This window comes from Clinocottus analis, unplaced genomic scaffold (assembly GCF_023055335.1).
Source record: "Clinocottus analis isolate CAN_PGR_092001 unplaced genomic scaffold, fCliAna1.0.p SCAF_2, whole genome shotgun sequence".
NCBI classification, from domain to species: Eukaryota; Metazoa; Chordata; class Actinopteri; order Perciformes; family Cottidae; genus Clinocottus; species Clinocottus analis.
The window spans coordinates 5570012-5590027 of record NW_027175931.1 but is presented as its reverse complement, the minus strand read 5'-3'; the positions used below and the strand labels follow the sequence as shown (position 1 = coordinate 5590027).

Genomic DNA, 20016 nt, shown 5'->3' with positions numbered 1-20016 from the left:
TCATTGCTTCTCCATTTTCTCTAGCATGTTAATATAGTTTATTCTGCGTCCAATAGATTTATATTACTTAGCATATTCACATTCAAAGAGGAGCACAAATGCATTCCAGCCTTTGGTTGTGTATCCATTCCTGATTCATTTTCAGTAAGTTATTGGGCTCTTTTGTATCTGAAGGATAAGGCGAGTGCATCGTATATTTTGTGGTAATATTATTCATGTTTACCAATGTGTTTTTTTTTAATATAAAAGCTGGTCATCACAAACAAAGGCAAATGTGCAGTATACCAGAGTAACACTGGATTTCCAATCTACAAAAGCACCTCTCTTAAAGAGACCCCACGAATCAGAAGTGATTGCGAAGCCTTAGAGTTTGTGAACAAGGCCTTTTAGTCTCCATAAATACCCGACTGCACTTCTGAGGAAATGACTATGTTGATGCATGTAAAAGTCTCCCGTGTGCGTCTCACACTCACATCTTCTCACTCCTTCTTAGTGACAGACAACAGGGCAAAATCCACACAAACTCAAACATCATTTTTATTCTCCAAATATACAGAGCAAAAGCATCATAGATTCACAGACCAGTACAGTTAAAATACAACCATTTTTCTTTTTTTTCTTAGATACAGAGGCCCACTGACTGAAAATAGTGGTTTACCCAGTATAATTTACATGTTGTCTTTTCATTACAGTAACGCTTATGGTTCACTATTTATACAAACTCTCCAAATGACCGTCTACGTTAAGTACTTTTTCAGACCCGGGTCATGTAGTATTTGCAAACGAGTTTGCCTTATCTGGAGTGCAGAACAATTGGACCAATCAGAGAGAGGCATGCTCATTTGACTTCCAAATGCTTCACTGTGATTCTTTCAATCATCTGTGACTTTTCAAGCACTGTATGCTGCACACCAAACCACACAGGCTCCCGGACGTGCCCCGCAGGCTCAAACAAACGCCGAAGATTATTTGCAAATACTATTTAGTCCGGGCCCTTTTTCCTTACAGTTGTATGTTATTAAAGTACTAACAAGGTATTGATTGGTAGAAAAGCAAAGAAGTGCGAGAGCGAAAGAGAGGGACAGAGTGATTGAAAGCATTTGCACAGTAAATAAAGGGTTATTATGATCAACTCAATGTTTCAAATGGCAACTTCCCTAGTAACATGTATCATACAGCACAATGAGAAAGACTTCAAATAGCCTCATGTAAACCACCCTTTGCAGGCGCTGGATGATATATTCGCAGTACTAATACTCAGCATTTCTTCATCCGATTTTTTTCCTCCAGTCCATTCAGACCAAGCAAAACGTTTGGTGCCGTTAACAAATGTCGCCAGTGGGCAGAGAAGCCATTACAAACACCGAGCAACAAGTCTTCACCTCACACTGCTCACACACTCAACATTGTCCGTATCCACTGTTCTGCATGGCGAGTCTTTAGCATCTCTGAATAATACAGACTACCCTGCATCCTCCACCTTGAAAAGGTTACTTTCTTTTATCAGGAAAGGGCAGCAGCCCCTTGTAATTGTCCTGGTCTTTGTTGTTTATCCATCTGTTATGCCCTGGCATCCGTGTGGCGCTCGTAGCCAGGCAAACAGGCGCCGCCAGCCAGCACCAGCCGGAGCGCCGTCCACAGGTGAGCCGGGCCGACTTTTGGGGGCCGCGGTTCCCAAAGACCGACATGGCACTCGCTTTCTGTGGCGCTCACTGCTGCCATTGGAGAGGGGGTGGGAGGAAGGGGGGGGGGAAAGGGGGAGGGAGGGGTGGGACAGAAGGCTGGCCTATCAAATATTTATCTGTTTGCTGTGCAGTGTGCTGATTCTCTGGACTGGGGAAATGCATTATGTTTGGATCAGTGCGGGGGTTGCATCAGATAAGTAAAACTGGAGCGCATGGCAAATGTGTTTTGTTTTGAAGGGGTGGGGGGGGTGGGGGGGTAGACATGCTGCATGTCTGCCTTCTGATATGTTTTGATAGGTGGACATGCTTGAATTTATAAGCTGCGGTTGTAAAATGATGCATAAAATATGCAAATACCCCAAAAAAAAACAACAAAAAAAAAACCATCCTGTCCAGTTCTGTTCAAGCCGCATGGAGCTGTAATTGACTCATGCCGATATCAATGTACGAATGTTATCCTTCACTCGGGGATGCAGAGAAAAATATATAAAGAATCGGCAGAAGCACACTTGACAGTCATCGTGGTGCCGAATGCAATATATTGCTGGGCATCTGGGCATCTCTCAGAAGGGCTGAAGGTATAATAACCTCTTACTGCATCTCACTTCAAAGCTGTCCCAGCTAAGCTCGGCTTCTCATCCTATAGCCTCCCGTGTGCTCGGTGTACAAATTGTGAGTTTTCCCCAGTGAGATGTGGGGGAAGAGAAACTGCTCACACAAGCCTTTCATGGAATTTATGAGAAACAAGTAAGGTTGATTAAATTTTTGGGGACGGGAAACAAAGAGAAAGCGATTGTCTGGCGTGCAGTTTTGTTGCCACGTGGATTGGTGGAGCTCTAATATACTGAAATCTGACCGAGAGAGAAAGAAAAGCCAGGAAAAATTATATACAAGACAACATTAGAGATTTATATACAGTCTGCTAAGTGCCAAACTGGATTATCAGCGTTGAAACAGAGCTTTTTGTCTTAAGCTGTACAATGGGCGCCAATCCATTTGTAAAATTAGAGTCCAAACCACTGCCACTCAAGTGGAAACTCCATTCAAATGCCCTGAATATAATCAAACATAAAGTGCTTCCAGCAACAACTTGCTTTTGTTGGAAATGCCATGCCTTGTTTTTTTGTTCATGGTTGGTTTCTGGCTTACTTCATCACAATTGACTGCTCCGCTATGGGAGATACTGAAAAACTATCTAATTAGATAAGACATATCGTAACCCAGTATACGTTCTGTCACTTTTGAGTTTGATTCGACGAAACAGAAGTGACGCTGACCTTGTGAGCCACTGTTTTCACAAGCAATCTGCTCCTCCTTTTTACCCCTCAAAGAACTGATCGAATAACAAACAAGCTGATTCTATAAAGTATGGCAGGAACAGACCTCGGGAAGACAAATGAGGCTTTTGATGGCTAAAATCAAATGCGATATCGTGTATTATGTAACCGCGGCTGTTACAGAGGATATCTAGGTTCACGTGTTAAAGGGCCTGCTTTGACACAGCCTCAGCTTCCATTTAGTCCACATACAGGTGCAGAACCCAACAAAATGAAAAGGATGCACTTGAAAAGAGTCTGCGTAACACCATCAGCTCCACAGTAGCCAGGAAAAAAAAAAAAAAAAAATCAAAGCAGAAAGTGAAATAGAACACATTTTCTAAATGCTCTACATATCCCTTGATGACCGGCACGATCACAGGTAGGTATACAGTCAGGGGTGCACTAAGCTCCAGTGTCAACAGTGATATTGACAATACCAATTGGATTACCACACAATAAGAAGCTCAGCTAAAGTATAATGTTTACATTTCATTCAACGAGTACCCTCGAGTATTAGCTGATGATCTGCCGGCGTTAGCAGGAGAAACTCACAACAAGTACAACACATGTGGCAGTTTGTGAGCTTTCCCCCCTGCTGCACGCCTCGGAAGTAGTAACACGATGGAGGAAGCCGCTCCCCATCAGCCGAGAAGCTGACACTGTGTGTGTGTGTGTGTGTGTGTGTGTGTGTGTGTGTGTGTGTCTCGCTTAGTCGAAGTTTGTATTGACACAGATCAAACAGACGCTCAAGGCAAAGTAGATATGGACAAGAAGAGGCGCTCATGTCTCATTTAGAGTCCTCCATGAGGGAAATCAGAGTCTGAAATTAGATGCTAGAAAAGAAATTACAGTCACGTATATACACTGATATCTTTTTTTTTTGTGTGTCACAGTAAAATAATGACTCAGGGATTTAAAATGAGATCTCAGCTCCTCTTTATCTGTCCAGCTCTGTGGCCCAGATACTTCTGCAGAGAGGGGAAAAAAAAAAAACACACACACACACACAAGAAAAAAAACAGTTGTTCTTTTAAAACGCTCAATAAGTCTGTGGGCACATGAAGAAAGTTTTCTACCGCCCACGCAGGAGATGGGTTTCAACAAGCCCAGCCTAACACACTGTGTCTGTACGGAGGGTGGGGAGACGGAAGAGTTATTGCTTCAACAACTAAAAACCACATGCACATTAATTGTTGTGCTTCAATCTACAAGAGAGCAGCAGGACGTTGGCTCGCACTCATTATCGGGACGTTCGTGCTGAGTCCCCTCAACAATCTCAGTTTTCCTGAATGACAATCTTCTAAAGGCAAAACATGGTCTTTGCCGGGGGCGCTGATTGTCACACAAGGCCTTTGTTTTTTTTTGTTTTTTAAATAGTATTCCTGCCCTCTGCTCGCAATTCCAGAAACCCAGTACGTATTTGAAGGTTCAAATTCCAAACTTGTGTTGTCTCTGTGTTGGCAAATAACCTCTCTGTGGCACAATTCTGATTATGGGCTGAAAAAAAGGAGGTGCTTGATGAGTGAAATATAAGGCTTCTTGATCCACTTTTTTTGGGGGGGGGGAGGGGTGGGGAGGACATTGAGAAGTCAGAACAAGTCCTACGGCGTATTAAAGCCAACCAGCCCCGGCATCAGGTGTCCGAAGGAGCCAGTAACGTCGTTACTTTCGTGGCTCGAGGGAGCTGATTTTCTTACAGTTTTACAATCCCAGCTGCTTATTTACACCCCGTCCGAGCGCTCCCCCCACCCCCTTTTCCCTCTCCTCTCCCTCTCCTGGTGGTCAGACGTGGGTCTGCATGCGCTTCTGGAGCGGCCGGGTGAGGTCCGAGTTCTGCGAGGAGGACTGGGAATAGTGGGAGGAGGAGGAGGCCGACGCCTTGCTGTCTTTGTCGAACTGCACGTAGCCGTCCGGCTTGCTGTAGCTGCTGACGCTGCTGTCGCACTGCGTGTCGATGAAAGAGCTGGAGTCGCTGAGCGAGCCGCGCTGGAACTCCCGCTCGCACAGCTCGATGGAGCTGCTGCCCATGCCCAGCACGAAGCGCTGGCTGTAGTCGTAGAGGCGGTTGGGGCCGGCTCCCAGGGTGGAGTAGATGTTGGTGAAGGACATGCCCGTCGGCACCCGCTGCTTGCCCAGGGTACCCGTGTTGGTGGGGTTCCTCACCTCGGCGGACTGGGCCCCGGCCATGGTAGGCGTGTGGTGCTCCTGAAAGGTATTGACGCTGTAGTAGCCATTTGTTGGGTCCTAAGGAAAAAACACAGGAAAGAAAGGTTATTATTATCATTAAAATTGTTATAGTTTTTTTTGTTGTTGTTGTTTGAGGCTACGCCAAATAGCAAATTAATGAAGGCCAAAGAGGGGGTAAAGAAAACCATCCCCCTTTTATATATGCATTGACATGTTGTTTTCTCAAAGCGCATCAGGAGCCAAGGTCAAACTGGCAGTAATTACCTTTCCAAATTCTGAATAAATGAGAAAACAGGCAGAGAAAAAAAAAAAAAAGAAAAGTGTCAAAGCTTAGTGCTAGGATTTACTCAACCCCCACGCTAACCTTAAAATCATGTTTCTCGTTAATTAAGCGGGCCTTGATGATTCATAGTTTGGCATCCAACGTGTCACTGCAAAGTTCACGCACACACCAGCTTTAATTGGACCGTAACGAATCGCAGTGTCAATGATTTCATGTTTGCAGTGAAATGACTTCTTAAGGCTACAGCTGTGCTGTTTGTCTGCGAAGCTGCAGGCACCGTGCTGTTGCTAAGGGTCCGTTTAGGGCGTGAGAGTGTGTATGTGTGTGTGCGTGTGTTGTCATGTTCTCTTGTGTACGTATGTGAATGTCAAGCATGGTGAACATGGTGGCAAATACCAAAGGAAGAATGCTCATAATGGGCAAATGAGAGAGAGAACCTGAGAGGATTCTCGTTACGCTCGTCATTATCAGACAGCGAGACGGGGAGATTGTTTGTGCCTGGCCTTCATCTCTTGTTCAGTTCCTCCCCCCCTCTGCTCTCGCCTCCTGCACGCTGTCATTAACTAGGTTCAAAAAAATCCAGCCCTTAGAGGCAGCAGGTAAGCACGCAAACAGAAACACACTCTAGGGAGCCAAGGGACAAAAGGACTAATGAATAGGTCCGAATTCCTTCCCGTGGCACTGATTAGCTCCGGTGTGTCGCAGAGTCTGAACGCACATGTCACCTCAACGCGGGGTCAGAATAGTGGTGTGACCTCGGTTGAATGTACAACTGCAGTGTGAGGAGTAATCGACAGTCCTGCAGGCAACAATGCAGGTCATACGCGGAGTAAACACCCACTGAGAAGAGCCGCTGTGTGCTTGATTTCGAAATGCATTTCCATGAAAAGCACCAAGGGTCTTCTTAAGGGATGGTAAACACTTTCACCACATATTTTATTAACTTTAGCAACAACTTCTACAGAAGTATTTCTCTTGCAAACAACGTGGAGACAGAATGCAGGGAGGCAAGATTTAAGGACAGTATGGATATTGTATGGTGTATAGTATAATGCACTTCTGATTACATTTAATCCAGCTTTTGGTAATATGCCACTGTGACCATGCAGGAGCTGTAGCGAATCTAACATTAGTGAAAGCAGGGTATTCTTTTTTAAGTCATAAAAAACTGTAAACTACTTTTGACAGGGGGATTGACAGTATGAGCAAAGCAACAGCAATATTTAGTTTATGATACATTATGCTAAATGAAACAAAAACACTCGTACTATCCATCATGATGCACTGCAAATGTTATCACATCATCGTTTCTATTCTATCAGACATTTGTGTGAAATGGCCATCACTTTATTTCAATTCTTGAGTTATGGCCGCAAAAGTCTTTTGACAGTCCACAATGATTCTTGGTTCTAATAAGATGATCCTCCAAGTTGTAAAGACATTCCCTTCAGCTGTTCTTTAGATATTGTGTTCAAAAGAATGAGCCAGACAGGCCAACATAAAAACACAAGGCCTGCAGCAATGGCTGACGCCGGCACAAAACATAATGTATATTAGTGTAACAGCTGTGGAAAATGAATAATGGGAAGCACTTTATAATAAGTACGCACTATTTAGCATTAGTAAAGCATGAATAAACACGGAATTCATCATTTTTAAAGCGTTATTCCAACACGAACACTGGTATGCAATTCATAACCCCAGTTATCAATGTTTTATGCTTGATTCATGAGCTTAAGTTTATACACTTTATAAATTATGGATTCCCCATTTGTAATAAAGTATTAAGGACTTATAGATGATGAATAAGATCCTTTGTGAGGTGTTATTAAATGATTAAAAAAAATGCTGCAATTCATGATTAATTTAGTATATCACGACTAACTATAGTGTGAAAACGTAAGCTTATTAATCAATAATGAAACAACTGTGTATAACTGTGTTTATGCATTGCATCCTAATGAGTTACTGATGAGTATCCATGTTGGAAAAATGCTTTAAAAATGATAAATTCAGCATTTATTCATGTTTTACTATGGTAAATAGTATGTACTCATGATAAAGGGCTACTGAATAATGTGCTAATTTGCATAGAACCTTGTGCAGAAGTAATCTATAGTAATGTAAATTGTACAGGTTGCTTATACGTAGACAGAGAAGAGAATGTGTCCTTCAAATGAGTTAAAAGGGGCTTTAAACAGGAACCTGTACAATCTGTTAAATCGTAGTGACGAAGTGCTTTCACGTGCATTGGGAGAACTCATCTGTACAGACTGATCCATTCACTGCCATGTAAATGGCCAGACAGCTATAAATAGCAGTACAGTCCTTTCTATTGTAGCCTATTCATTGGATCCTGGCGTCACTGAAGAAGACCCATTTGGTTGGATCTGACCACCATTTTAGTCTTTTTTTTTTTTCCAACGTAAAGAATCAGTTCGCACTTGGACTCTGAACCGTTTATGCAGCAGGACTATTGACATCAAAGGGTGTAAACACGCAGCGAACAGTTGATGGAGAGCTCATATATCAAGCTTCTGGATATAGCAGTGTCTTTTGTTAGATGCCACCAGAGGGGTCAAAACTGGGCTCTGACTCAAAACGTTGTGGACTCACATATACTCACATACTGATCATGTCTCATGGCTCATGTGTTGGTGCGAGCTGCATACTGTCGCTGGTTACACTGCACCATTGAGATTAAAACAGTGAGCGAAAGGGTTGATAGACACACCTTTCATTGCTTTTCTTCAGGTTAGAAACTAATCAGCTTACCCTCAACTATTTGCTTTTGTTTTTTCTCCTGAGACTCAACTTTCAGTAATCCTGTCAAGACTTCGCAAACAAACCTGTAGCACCTACGGTAATTCTCCACTGAAATTACAGACCCAAAGTAGTTATGTGGATCATTATTAGAGTCGAAGCAAATTGTATTTTCTTGGGTGAGATTTAGAGGCTGTGCTTAATGGACTTCAGGAGTTCAGAAGTTTATCTGCTGGTCTACGTGTTTGGATTTGACAGATAGCACATTAATGGGAGCAGAATGTGTTGAAGAAGATAAGCGTTTTCCAAATTGAGTATGTAATAATAATAGTACATCACTAAAAAGGGAGAGAAATCCTGCTGAGATAATATCAATACCCGAATAAATACCCAACACTTCTCCAAGTCCTTTAAAATATTCCAATCTCCTCTGAATGGTGTAAGGTCGGCCCTTAACAGCTTAAGGGCCTCGGATTTCTTGAACCACCTTTGATGAGAGACAAAGGACTTATTTTGTCTGTGGATTTATCCCTGGAAAATCACACCTAGCAAGAGAGGGATTAATACTTTTCTGCTATTTTGGTCCCAGAGTTGATAAAGACCCAAACTCTCTCTCTCTCTCTCTCTCTCTCTCTCTCTCTCTCTCTCTCTCTCTCTCTCTCTCTCTCTCTCTCTCTCTCTCTCTCTCTCTCTCTCTCTCTGTCTCTCTCTCTCTCTCTCTCTCTTACAACCTTTTACTCCCCGATGCTGTCGTGGCTCACGAGTCTCACCTTAATGTGCTGATACTCCTTCTCTTCCTCTTGTAGCACCTCCAGTTGCTTCAGTACCGACTCCTGCTGGAACTCTCCTCGTTCAACCTGCAGACACATCACAAAAAGTATAAACAAAAGAGTTTGTGTCGTTCCTGAAATCCTTTCCTCTCATTTTGAGAGGGAAGAATTTCCCTTTCATCACTAATTCTTTTTTTTTTTTTTTTTTTTTTTAAAATATCGGTCGACGTCTTTCACCTTCACTCAAGGCTGGCGGAGAGCATTACTAATGCATACGTGAGGATCTTTTATTTATCTGAACAGAATGCAGATTTGTAAGGTAGCAAAGCTCATTTCCCTAGCACGAGCAAGAAGTACCGACTGTCTTAAGTATTTTTGAAAGAAAATGTAAAACCTTGCACTGCAAATAGCCCAGCCCTGGAGCAAGCTGCACGATAATCAAAAACACTGGTACAGTTCCAAAGAGGAAACAGTTCTTCGTGTGTCTTGAAGGCATTTAGATACAGAAGTACACCCACTGTAGGATTACCCATAATGCATCAGCATCTGCACGGTTACAATGTATCGGGGTCTGTTCTGCTCATAGGACATGTGGCATCGCATTGATAATAAATATAGCCCATATGCCTCGACAACATCACACTTACACTCTTAATGCATTTCTGTTCTCCCATTAGTCAAATAAATGAACATAATCAACATCATTATTTATTCCACAGGAAATAGCAATGACAATAGTAATGCGCATCATTATGTTAATGTTATCTTAAGGACAAATATGTATATAAATATATATATATTCAGGAATGAGAAGTGGAAAGTAGTATGTTGTGACACTCACACTCACCATCAGTTGTTTCATGGAGGTGTGTTCTTCGTTTTCCCGTGCTGCATTGTGGTCTTTGTGCACAATCTCCACTCGGATGTCGTTTTTCGCCGACACGACTCCTTTCAGATCTGGCAGAAACAGATGACGCGCATATCTCAATGAGCTGGACAAACACCAATCTGTATTTGTTGACATTATAATTTCCCCTCAGTGCAGTTTGCAGTATTGCAGAATTTAGCAAAGATCCCTGGGTTTGGTTTGTGAGAGCTCCCCCGTTTCCCCGAAAACAATACACAGCATTATTAATCATTTGTTTCCTGCCAACACAAGATTATCTTTTCCTGCATACATTTGCAATCTCACACAGCCTTTCACGGCGGCTCATTCTGTTTGGGACAATGCGGATGATACTGTCATATAACAAGGTCTTACTTTCTGTCTTAATTTTGCTTGCAAGTTCTCTCTGGTGAGCACAGATGGAGACGGGCAGTGAGGGCATAACCAGGTGCGCTTCCTCTGTAGTATACAGACAATAGACATGCTGAAGGGACCAGGAGCACAAATTGGTTCTTGGATAGAGACAGTGGCTGACTGTCTCTAACCTGAGTCACTTGGTACATGGGTGGGTGGCAGTGAACATAGCGCAGGATGTAAATAGCCTCAAAAGCGAATGCAGCCAGACTGAGATTGCATGAAATGAGCCCTTAAAACAATATGGCTATCTCTGCACCACAAAAAGATGTCCATCTCAACAAGTTAATTAAACTTCTATTCAGACGCGATGACACTATGTTCCTGCTATTTATGTGTTGTCAGAATTTCTTGAAGCAGATCAATGAAAACACTATCTACATTTGACTAGATGGACATTTTTTTCTAGTGTGCCTGATCCAGTACTTTTGTATTCATGCTTCAGTGGATGGAACAAGGGGAAGAGGAAACGTACTTCTCTGGGAGCGGGTGCAACAGAATGCTCCAATGGTGCCCATGAGGACAATGAGGGCCACGAAAGCTCCCACCGCAATGCCAATGATCACCGCCACTGGGAGAGATTCTGCAGAGAGAAATGTCCTTCAATGATAAGATACGGCAAACATCTCAAATGTACATTAAATTCAATATCGGGTCATAATGCACAGTGGAGGCACACACATGCACCGCTTCTACTGTTCCGTCTCTGCAACAAACAGGAAGTAAAAGAAGATATGCTGTATTGCATCCCTCTTAGTGACTTTTGACATTATCCCCGAGGCGCACAAGGCTATATGAAATAGAAATACACAGAAACAGAACGACACACTAAACAAAAAAAGTGCTGCACCGCGATCCAAAGGATTGTGTGTGTAAACAATTTCCTCCAATTGTCTCATTATCCCACTGTCTAATAACTTTTAATTTACACTCATTTAGGCTAATAGAAGCCTTTCACCAAGGGCTTTTATTTTCATTGATTAGAGCACACGACTGTGTGCATTAGTTGGAGCATAATCATGTTTGCGTGTTTCTAGGAGGATGTTATAGTGCATTTGCGACTGGCAATAGATTAAACCTGCATCTATATGCTGCTCCAACATTAAAGGTTCTCATTAAAGCACACTTTAATGGCCGGAGTTACCAGCCCACGTTTATGACCTTCTAGCATTTTAAACAAATGCAAAACAACCAAGTGCTCTTCCTACACCATTAAAGCCTGTTTAATGTCTTCATTGATCAATGTCACTTTCACATAAGCGGCTTATAATTTATCAATTGCGATAAGTGGATAGAAAACACGGCCTCCCCGACGGTAGAGGGGAAAAGGTCAACAGATACAAAATATTCATTTTTCAAGCAATAGAAAGAGAGACTGGCTCTCTTCAGGAAGCAGGAGGCCTCTTGTGTTTTATATTCAGAGTGCAGTGTATGCTTAGGGTCACCAGTTCAAATTACCTGGGAGTTGCACTTTGTGTTAACCCAGGAAACTAATTTGTCTGGACTTTATGTCATCATCACATTTACTGTACATCAAATGGTTCAGAGTTTTGTATTATCGTCTTACAGTTCTAAGTTGGCGGAATGACAATTTCAATCAACTTTTATTCCAATAGAATTTGAAAGGTGTACATACCTGCTGCATCAAAGTAAGAAAACAACACATATGTGACCATAGATTATCCCCCCAAAAGAAAACATCGACTCTATATTTGTTGTTTTTACATGTTGCATCCACATTATTCATGATTGTTCATCGTGTAATCCCGCCTCATGCGTATTTGAACACAAAAGCACATCCACACACAAAAAGCACCAACCCATTCACACGCGCTCGATCGGTGCACTCACAACCACGGTGACGCACACACAACGTCTATCGCTATCTACAAAACCACAGTCATGTGATTCGAAGAAGAGTAAGGTGGAACCTGTCGAACCTTGGCTCCCACCTTGTTCCTTAAGGCGTATGATCTCGGTGTCCGAGCCAAAGCTGTTCCACGCCGTGCAGTTGTAGATGGTCTGGAAGTCCGCCGGGACGATGTTACTCATGGTCAGCGTGGAGATCACTCCTTCCTCTGTGGTCACGGTCTCCACGGTGTAGCGGCCGGACGTTCCGGACTCCAACACGGTTTCCTTCCATGACCAGGCCTGAGAAAAGGTGAGAGGGTAGAGAGGTGTTACATATTGTTAGCATTAGCGGCGCCGTAGAGCAGTGTTCCAGGCATATATGCATTGTTGTCACCTCGTCACCTTCTTTCATTCAGCCAGCAGGTGAAGTGTGTAATTTCTTCAAAATATTATGGTTTGAATTTGTTTCTCCCTGTTAGCATCCATATATTAGCATCTAGCTCAAAGCACTGCTGTATAGCTTCACAGAGCTGTTAACATGGCTGCAGACTCTCTTTTGTTAAACAATTAAACGTCCTTTTTGTAAAGTTCCCCACAGTTTAAAGCTTCAGCCCAAAAGCTTTCTACCACATGTTATGGCAGCGACGGAACAAAGGACCTGTAGTGGTGATAAAGTCGAGCAAGAAATCGCATACGTGTGGTTTTTACCCAGTGTTCATCAGTGAATCCTTCTTTCAATGATGAATGCGTGGGTTCATTGGAAGGTGTTAATTGGATGGTGCTAACCTGCAATCATTATACGAGTTCACCAATATGTTCTTGGATGATTCCTGAACCATGTCAGGCAGCTTTGTGTTGCTAACAGTGCAGATCTCCATGGAAACACACGATGGCCATGAGTAGATGAACTTAGCGCTATACAATAATAAAGGGATATTTATATTTTACTCTGAGATGAGTTGGTCGTGGTCACCGCACGGGCATTAAGTCACTTTGGTTGGTGAAGAGTTCAGTGACGGAAGTATTAATCAGTGGGAATACGCTAAAGATATTCAGACTGCATTTGTTTTGGGTGACTATAGCGAGAATTACACGACTTAAATTTGCTGATTTTTATCTGGCAAATGAGGAAATTCATAATGCTGGATGAACAGCGAGACAAAAAAATTCGTACTCGGAGGATAAAGAACACATTTAACTTCAAGCTGGGAGTAATGGGCAGGCAGCTTAATAGAACTGAGAAATACAATGAATGTAACAAATATGCCTGAGTTCAGGTGTTAGCGTGCTGATAATTGACTCGTGGTTAAGAAGACCGTAAAGCCCTCTGTGACACATTTGGAATGTTTGGGCACATAAATTAAATTGACTTGACATAAGTACAGTAGTAAGCTTTCACGTGTGTTATTACTGTAGACAAAAAGCAAAAGAAAGAAGACTGTAAATACATAGTTTGGCAATAACATTTAGGACCCACCAACCAGCCTCTGCAGGCACCCTCCTTTAATAAACCTAATATTAATTATGTGGCTAGTTAATGTTGGACATTAATATAATAAAAGCACACATTGGATGACAAAGTATACCAATTAACATTCATATGCAAACATGCACACACACACACACAAATTAATAATAAGCACAACGTGAGCTCAGAGGCTGTTTATATAAGGGCCATAAATCTTTATGGGATCAGCACTAACAGAGCATAACTGTGCATCAAATGAGAAAAGGGGAGTTCAAACTGTAATATAATGCCCACCTTTTAATATGAGCACAAATTATGGAGCTAATATTGTAAAATACGTCAACTTATCTCGACCCGTGTGTAGTTAACAGATCAATAGTGCAGTCAGGCATTATATCAATAACTCAGTCAGCCATTGTATTCCAGGCACAGATATGAATGAGTGGGCATTATCCTCTCATCTAATTTGCATTATTCATGTACCATTGATCAATAAAATATCATGACTATAGTTGCACACATGTCCTTGCAATAAAACCTGGCAAAGTTGAGACAAGTAGAAGATCTTAAGAAAATAAATAGTGTACTTACGATGCGGTCTGGAGGTGGTGTACTTCGAATGAAACATTTGATTTGCCCTTTTTCTCCATGTAAAGCCTGCTGAGTCTGTGTACTGGAGATAGTAGGGGGGCCTGAAAAAAAGAAAAAAAGAGTACAAAAAAAAGTTAAAAAATGAGTTACAACTCACAAAAATTGAAACATGAATAATTTAATTCACTTTCAGGTCATACGACAATTCTGCAGTTTCTGTGGTACTACATTATATCCTAATTGCTCTCCGGGGCCAAAGCACAAACACCTGAATTGTTCAGACATTTGGGGTGGAAATTGTATTGCAGTGCAATATAAACATGCCTCATCCCTCAGTACAATCTACCCAAGGACACACCAGGCCTGAATGAAGGGCATGAGTAGGGGCCCAGACCTCATTCTGGATCAAGAAATTGTTGATTTATGACGGGCTTGATTTCTCCCATGGAGATAAACGTCACTGGAGAGTGCCACAGCGGTTTTTGGAGCGTAATCAGCACTACACAGATGGGAAGAGAGAAAATGCCATTGTGGGGCGATAACACTTGTCGCCGTGTATCACCTGCTTGAATTTGCTTGCAGCAGATTTAACCCTTGAACCAATAGGTTGACATAAAAAACAGAAGAAAAGAAAAAATCTAAATTAAAGCTGGGATAGCATTCTACGCAATCCAATTAAAAGATAAGATCCATAAAGACATGAGAAACAAATATGGTATTTTTTATTTCACATTATATTTTTACATACGTGGTTCTTAGTTATTCACCGTAAACTCTTACAACCTCAAAACGGTGTTGGGTAAGATTCAGGTTTCTCCCATACTAGGTTTGATTAAATGGAGTGACTTTATTAGAATAAACAATTATTTAAACGGGGTTAGTTCAGTCAGCATGAGCTGCAGCGATGGACTTTGAGCCAGCATCTGTTAAACCTTGATCAGGCTACAAGATCTTGCCTGACAAGGGCAATTCAGCTTAAACGACTGGTCTGCTTACCATCTGGTCCGGAGGCTGTTCACACCAGGTGACAGCTCTAATATGAAGACAAGATGTCACACATGACCCAATTCTGTCTTTCAAGTGTATTTTCCCTTTGGTCCTGAAGAGCTGACTGGAAGTGAAATTAACAGAAACGCAGTGGACGAAAAGCAATGTATTTCATTAATGTTAAATTAGATGCAAAATAACAGTTTTTGATATATACTATTATTTTAATAAGACTGGTATTAAGACAGCTGATTTAAACTACATGAGAATGTACTGTACGTGTGTGGTGTTTTATATTTTGTTCAATGTATTGTTCTGATCTTGATATATATATATATGTATATATATATATATATATATATATATATATATATATATATATATATATATATATATATATATATATGTATATATATATATATATACACAATATTTTGTGTTTATTTACCTTATAATGTTTGTATGTTACTGTACATGTTCTGATATCACCCTCTAGTACCCCCTCGGGTAAACACCGTTAGCTCTCTCAGCACCGTTAGCTGTGAACCAGTGGCTGAGCTGTCACTGTTGAGAGGTATACATAAATGCTATGAATCTTGAGTTGCTCTCATTTGAAAGTTATCAACACTGTAGTAATGGAGTCTAGTGGCTTTCAAGACAGCCTATATTAGTTTAATTTTCAGTTCAACGCTGTCTGACAGCAGGATAAAGCAGGGACACCGATATTTACAATACTCCAAACAGTGGGCGTTCCGACTGGGATGAACTGTCGGTAACGCTTGACTATGGATAAGTACCCAAACCATCCATTGAAGCACATCTCTGGCAATGGTTAAGATTAAAAATGTGGTTTTGAGGGGGTGGCAAGTGACGCAGCTTCTTGATTAGTGAGCCAACTTCCCTCAAATTCCCGCGCTCTGCCATCTCTCTGACGCTACATAATTGCAGTTTATTACCTGTCTCTTATTAAAATGAATTAGCATTTTAATGAGACTTTGCCAGATGGCGTCTTGGTACGCTACTGGAGGGAGCTGGAAGCTACTGCTGCAGAATCAATGCTGTACATTTAAGAAATACATATTAAAAGCCATTCACCTTCTTTTACTGGTTCGTCAACATGGAGTGAGGATGTTTGTATACACGCATGTGCTATAGTGCATGGAAGGACATTTGTGTGTTCATGTGCTAAAGGGATAGTGGGTGTTTTGAAATGGATTAGTATGATCTGACTATCCATCGTGTACGACCTAGTTGACGGCGGTCTGCACGCCTCCAGTTTGGAGAAACGAGCAGTATCGTCACAAGAGCAAAGCAATATACTGCTGTGGGCAGAGGCAGCAGTAATACTTATTTTAGCCACCTATTTAGAATACTTTCACTGCTATGATATGGTACTGGGAACAGCACATGGAATTGATCTCAAATTCAAACGTATTATCTCACTCTCTTCAAAGCCACTGGTGTCCGTTAACCAAACCACATGGATAGGTTTCACTTGCAGTTCAGTTTGGGAAAGAAATTCTAAACATAAACTAAACTTTTTGCCGTCAAAAAACATTTTTTCTGCTGCCCCTGTCCACAGTAGTACATTACTTTGCTGCCATGCTAGTACCCCTGCTTATAAAAAACTGAGGGCATGCCGACCGCTGTCTACTGTTGGAAATACACTGTTGGACAAGTATTTCCTCTTCAAAACACCCAGACTATCCCTTTAACTTGTGACTAGTAGACGTGGCTTGTATGGGCTTGCTTCAGCTATCAACACACAGCGAGATCAATTGCTAACAGGCGGCTAACACTGTGGTAGTGGCTGGGAAGGATCTATTCTATGGATCAGAGCTGCAAATGAGGAATATAATTAGATAGCTTTATCTCCCAGGCTCAGGCTGGGTTGAAAGTATGTGTGAGTTTGTGTGTGAGTACGTTGTTTGCTACGCACACTATGTGATCAGAGCACAAACACATTGGTAGCGGGAAGGTGGGTGGCACTACAACATCAATGTTAGCAGCAGGGGAGGTAATTTAAAATGTTGGGCACAATGTCTCACTCACTCATTTGAGGAGGTGTTAACTCTGGAGTGGACATTGCTATGTGGTTACACAATATCCGTGTGGGTGTCAAAAGGCCAGGGCTTACATTTACTCCAAAAAATGAGGCATCCGCTTGGGGAAAAAAAAAGCTTGACATTTCCTCGCTACCTCATGCCGCTTGTTTTATTTTTCTGTTGTTTTTTTGTGATTAAAGAGAGCATAAAACAGCTACAGGGCAAACTGAAAGCAAACAAAACGTCTGGTTTGGTCCCTGGTGACTGTATTTTCCTCTGGGAGAAACCCAGAGTGAGGAGATTCTGTCTCTGTGTTGAAGCTGCAAACCAGAGACAGCTCTTTAAAAAAAAATATTTGAACAATATCAAATTTAATATACCAACTTCAGCTTTTGGAGTAGTATATTCATTCGAGAGACGTTGATATGTTACTCAGTACTCATAGCCAGATGACTTCCATAAGAGTAATGCAGCAGTGGTGATTTTGAATAAGCTCTATACGTTGATAGACTTTTATTTATTTTTCAGTCTAAACTATACACATATTCACATGGTTAGTGAGTGAGTTGTTATGAAAATGCTTGATATCTACAGCTATATAAACGTATATAAGACCATATCTATACGACTGGAATAATCATTACTGCTTATATTAGACTAATATTCTGCTATTTTAGTTCATCTTTATACATTACCAGTAAGCGAGTCAGAGTGGTTATAAAGTCACAATCGCAAATAATTTCAGCTTCATCTCTAATTGTTCAGCTGAGGCAGTCGTCACGTTTAGCTTCTGCAGGAATACACACTTTCCTACCTCGAACTCTCTGACAGCCTCACCGCATCACCTTTTCTGCATGCATAGTGAGCCATACTGTCACTGTGAAATACATTTACAGTAATAACGCAAAACAGAAGACCAGGAACTAAAACCATGTCGCTCTCCAGCCACAAGTAACACTTTATCTGAATTTGAAACTTTTGAAGGGAGCAACTTTCTCAGTTGGTTGCACCAGCACATGACCACTAGGGGAAGACAAAACTACAAATAGATGCAAAGTTCTTACAGAAGATGTGCAAATATTTCATCCAAAGCCGTTCATGAATTGAAACAGCGCCGTGCCACTGGCTCTGATCGCTCATACTCGTGTGATCGACACGGCTGCATCCTTTAGTGGGGATTTGGTGGAACTCTGAGAAACTCCATTTGTCATTGGCAGCGAGCGGGCAACTCCCCGTTACATCAAGAGAACGGGATGTTGAGCTGCGACGAGTGCTGCATTATGCACTGTGGGGTGAGCAAATATTCAGTGGGCAAACTCATGCTTATGATTGTCGGAGAGTATCGCCCATAGGGGATGGAGCCTCTGTGAGTTTGGACTAAATATATATATATATATTGAAATTTAGCTGGTCAGATAAAATGTGCTGCATTTTGAATACTGTTGTCTCCTTAAAAAAATTGCATTTTGTCAGTTTTAAAAAGGCTTGAATGCTAATTAACGAGGCACTTAAAGGCTGTCTCGAAAGAGGAACAGCAGAACAAGAAGATCCATAACAACCCGTTGCTCCGTGGGATGTTGAGGGATTTTCCCGGCCCTCCTTCTCTCTTAGTGGTAATGGGCTATCTCTCCCTAGGCCGCCCATATATATATATATATATATATATATATATATATATATATATATATATATACTGCTCTGCCAAACACAAACTGCAGATCTACTCGAGGCTTGTGGATATATTAATGAATATGTTTTGCATGAATATATGGTCCTTAAGTGTACACAAGCTGAAGCCTTTCAACCATGTCAGATAAGTTCTCTCATTTCCAACCTCTGCAGGACTGTAAAATCCATGCATTCTGCATAAATAATCACACGCATGGACGTGCAGCGCCCTCATATGAGGTGGCCACTTGACGGCCACGTGTTAAAATGCTGAGGAGCTTTACCATTCTGGAAATGTTTGACTGGAGTAAGCATTATGTATCCATTAGTGACTTAAACACAAACTGCCTCCGCTGCTGGCTGTTTGATTAAAATTAAATGACATTCTTCCCCAGGGAAAGCTGGAATCCTCATGTCTATGTGGGATGCCACAGTGGGAGCCACTGACACACAATGGCAAAGATGAGAGACCGAGGCAATGACAAATTACAAACACATGTAATTTAAATGATGGCATTAAGGAGTCGGGGGATAACTGCAGGGAAGACAAACAGCAGAGGAACATTTAAATGTGCAGCAGACGCCGTCAAGTCGCGAATGCTCTGAATATGCACAGCGTTGCCCGATATTTGCTGTATCATGGTCGTCCTCCCCAAATGCTCGCCCATCCGTGATGTTGGCTATTCACTGCCAGAGACAATTGAGTTCTGCTGAGTGCCAGTGATGTAGGGTTTATAGGCTGATGAGAGGTATCAGGAGTGCTCACATTCATCTGCAGTTGAGACAGTGGCATAGGACAATCAATGAAGCTCAGGAGAGAGCCCCCCCCCCCCTTACCCACCCGCCACCACTTCAACCGCAGTGTTTGCACTTTCACAAATTTTACAATCTGATTCGCCTCAAGGATCGGGTAAGAAATGACTCAAGATTCCTCATGTGGTTTGGGAAAAAAGAGGGAAAAAAAGGAGATGAATTTCAATTATTCAAAAGGGTAAAAAGGAAGGAGGCTCTTGAATGTCAAATACCAATTCAGGCAGGAAGGTACAAGACGCAAAAGAAATGAGGGATATAAGCAAATGGAAGGGGGAAAAAAAAGACT

General features: G+C 41.8%; 1 protein-coding gene across 11 annotated transcripts in view; it reads right to left on the bottom strand.

Moving 5' to 3' along the window:
* Positions 1-539: 539 nt before the first annotated feature.
* The window catches only part of kirrel3b (kirre like nephrin family adhesion molecule 3b), a 153636-nt gene continuing 134159 nt past the window's right edge, over positions 540-20016 (bottom strand). For 4 of the 11 annotated variants that reach the window (XM_068585169.1, XM_068585171.1, XM_068585178.1 and 1 more), the window contains 7 exons: positions 14218-14318; positions 12248-12458; positions 10783-10890; positions 10269-10352; positions 9849-9964; positions 9008-9094; positions 540-5248 (listed from right to left, as the gene is read on the bottom strand). In XM_068585169.1, the coding sequence (XP_068441270.1) occupies positions 4787-5248; positions 9008-9094; positions 9849-9964; positions 10269-10352; positions 10783-10890; positions 12248-12458; positions 14218-14318 (1169 nt within the window). In that variant the 3' untranslated portion in view covers positions 540-4786. The remainder of the gene's footprint in view (positions 5249-9007; positions 9095-9848; positions 9965-10268; positions 10353-10782; positions 10891-12247; positions 12459-14217; positions 14319-20016) is intronic. The other 7 variants (XM_068585170.1, XM_068585179.1, XM_068585172.1 and 4 more) reach the window with 6 other exon arrangements.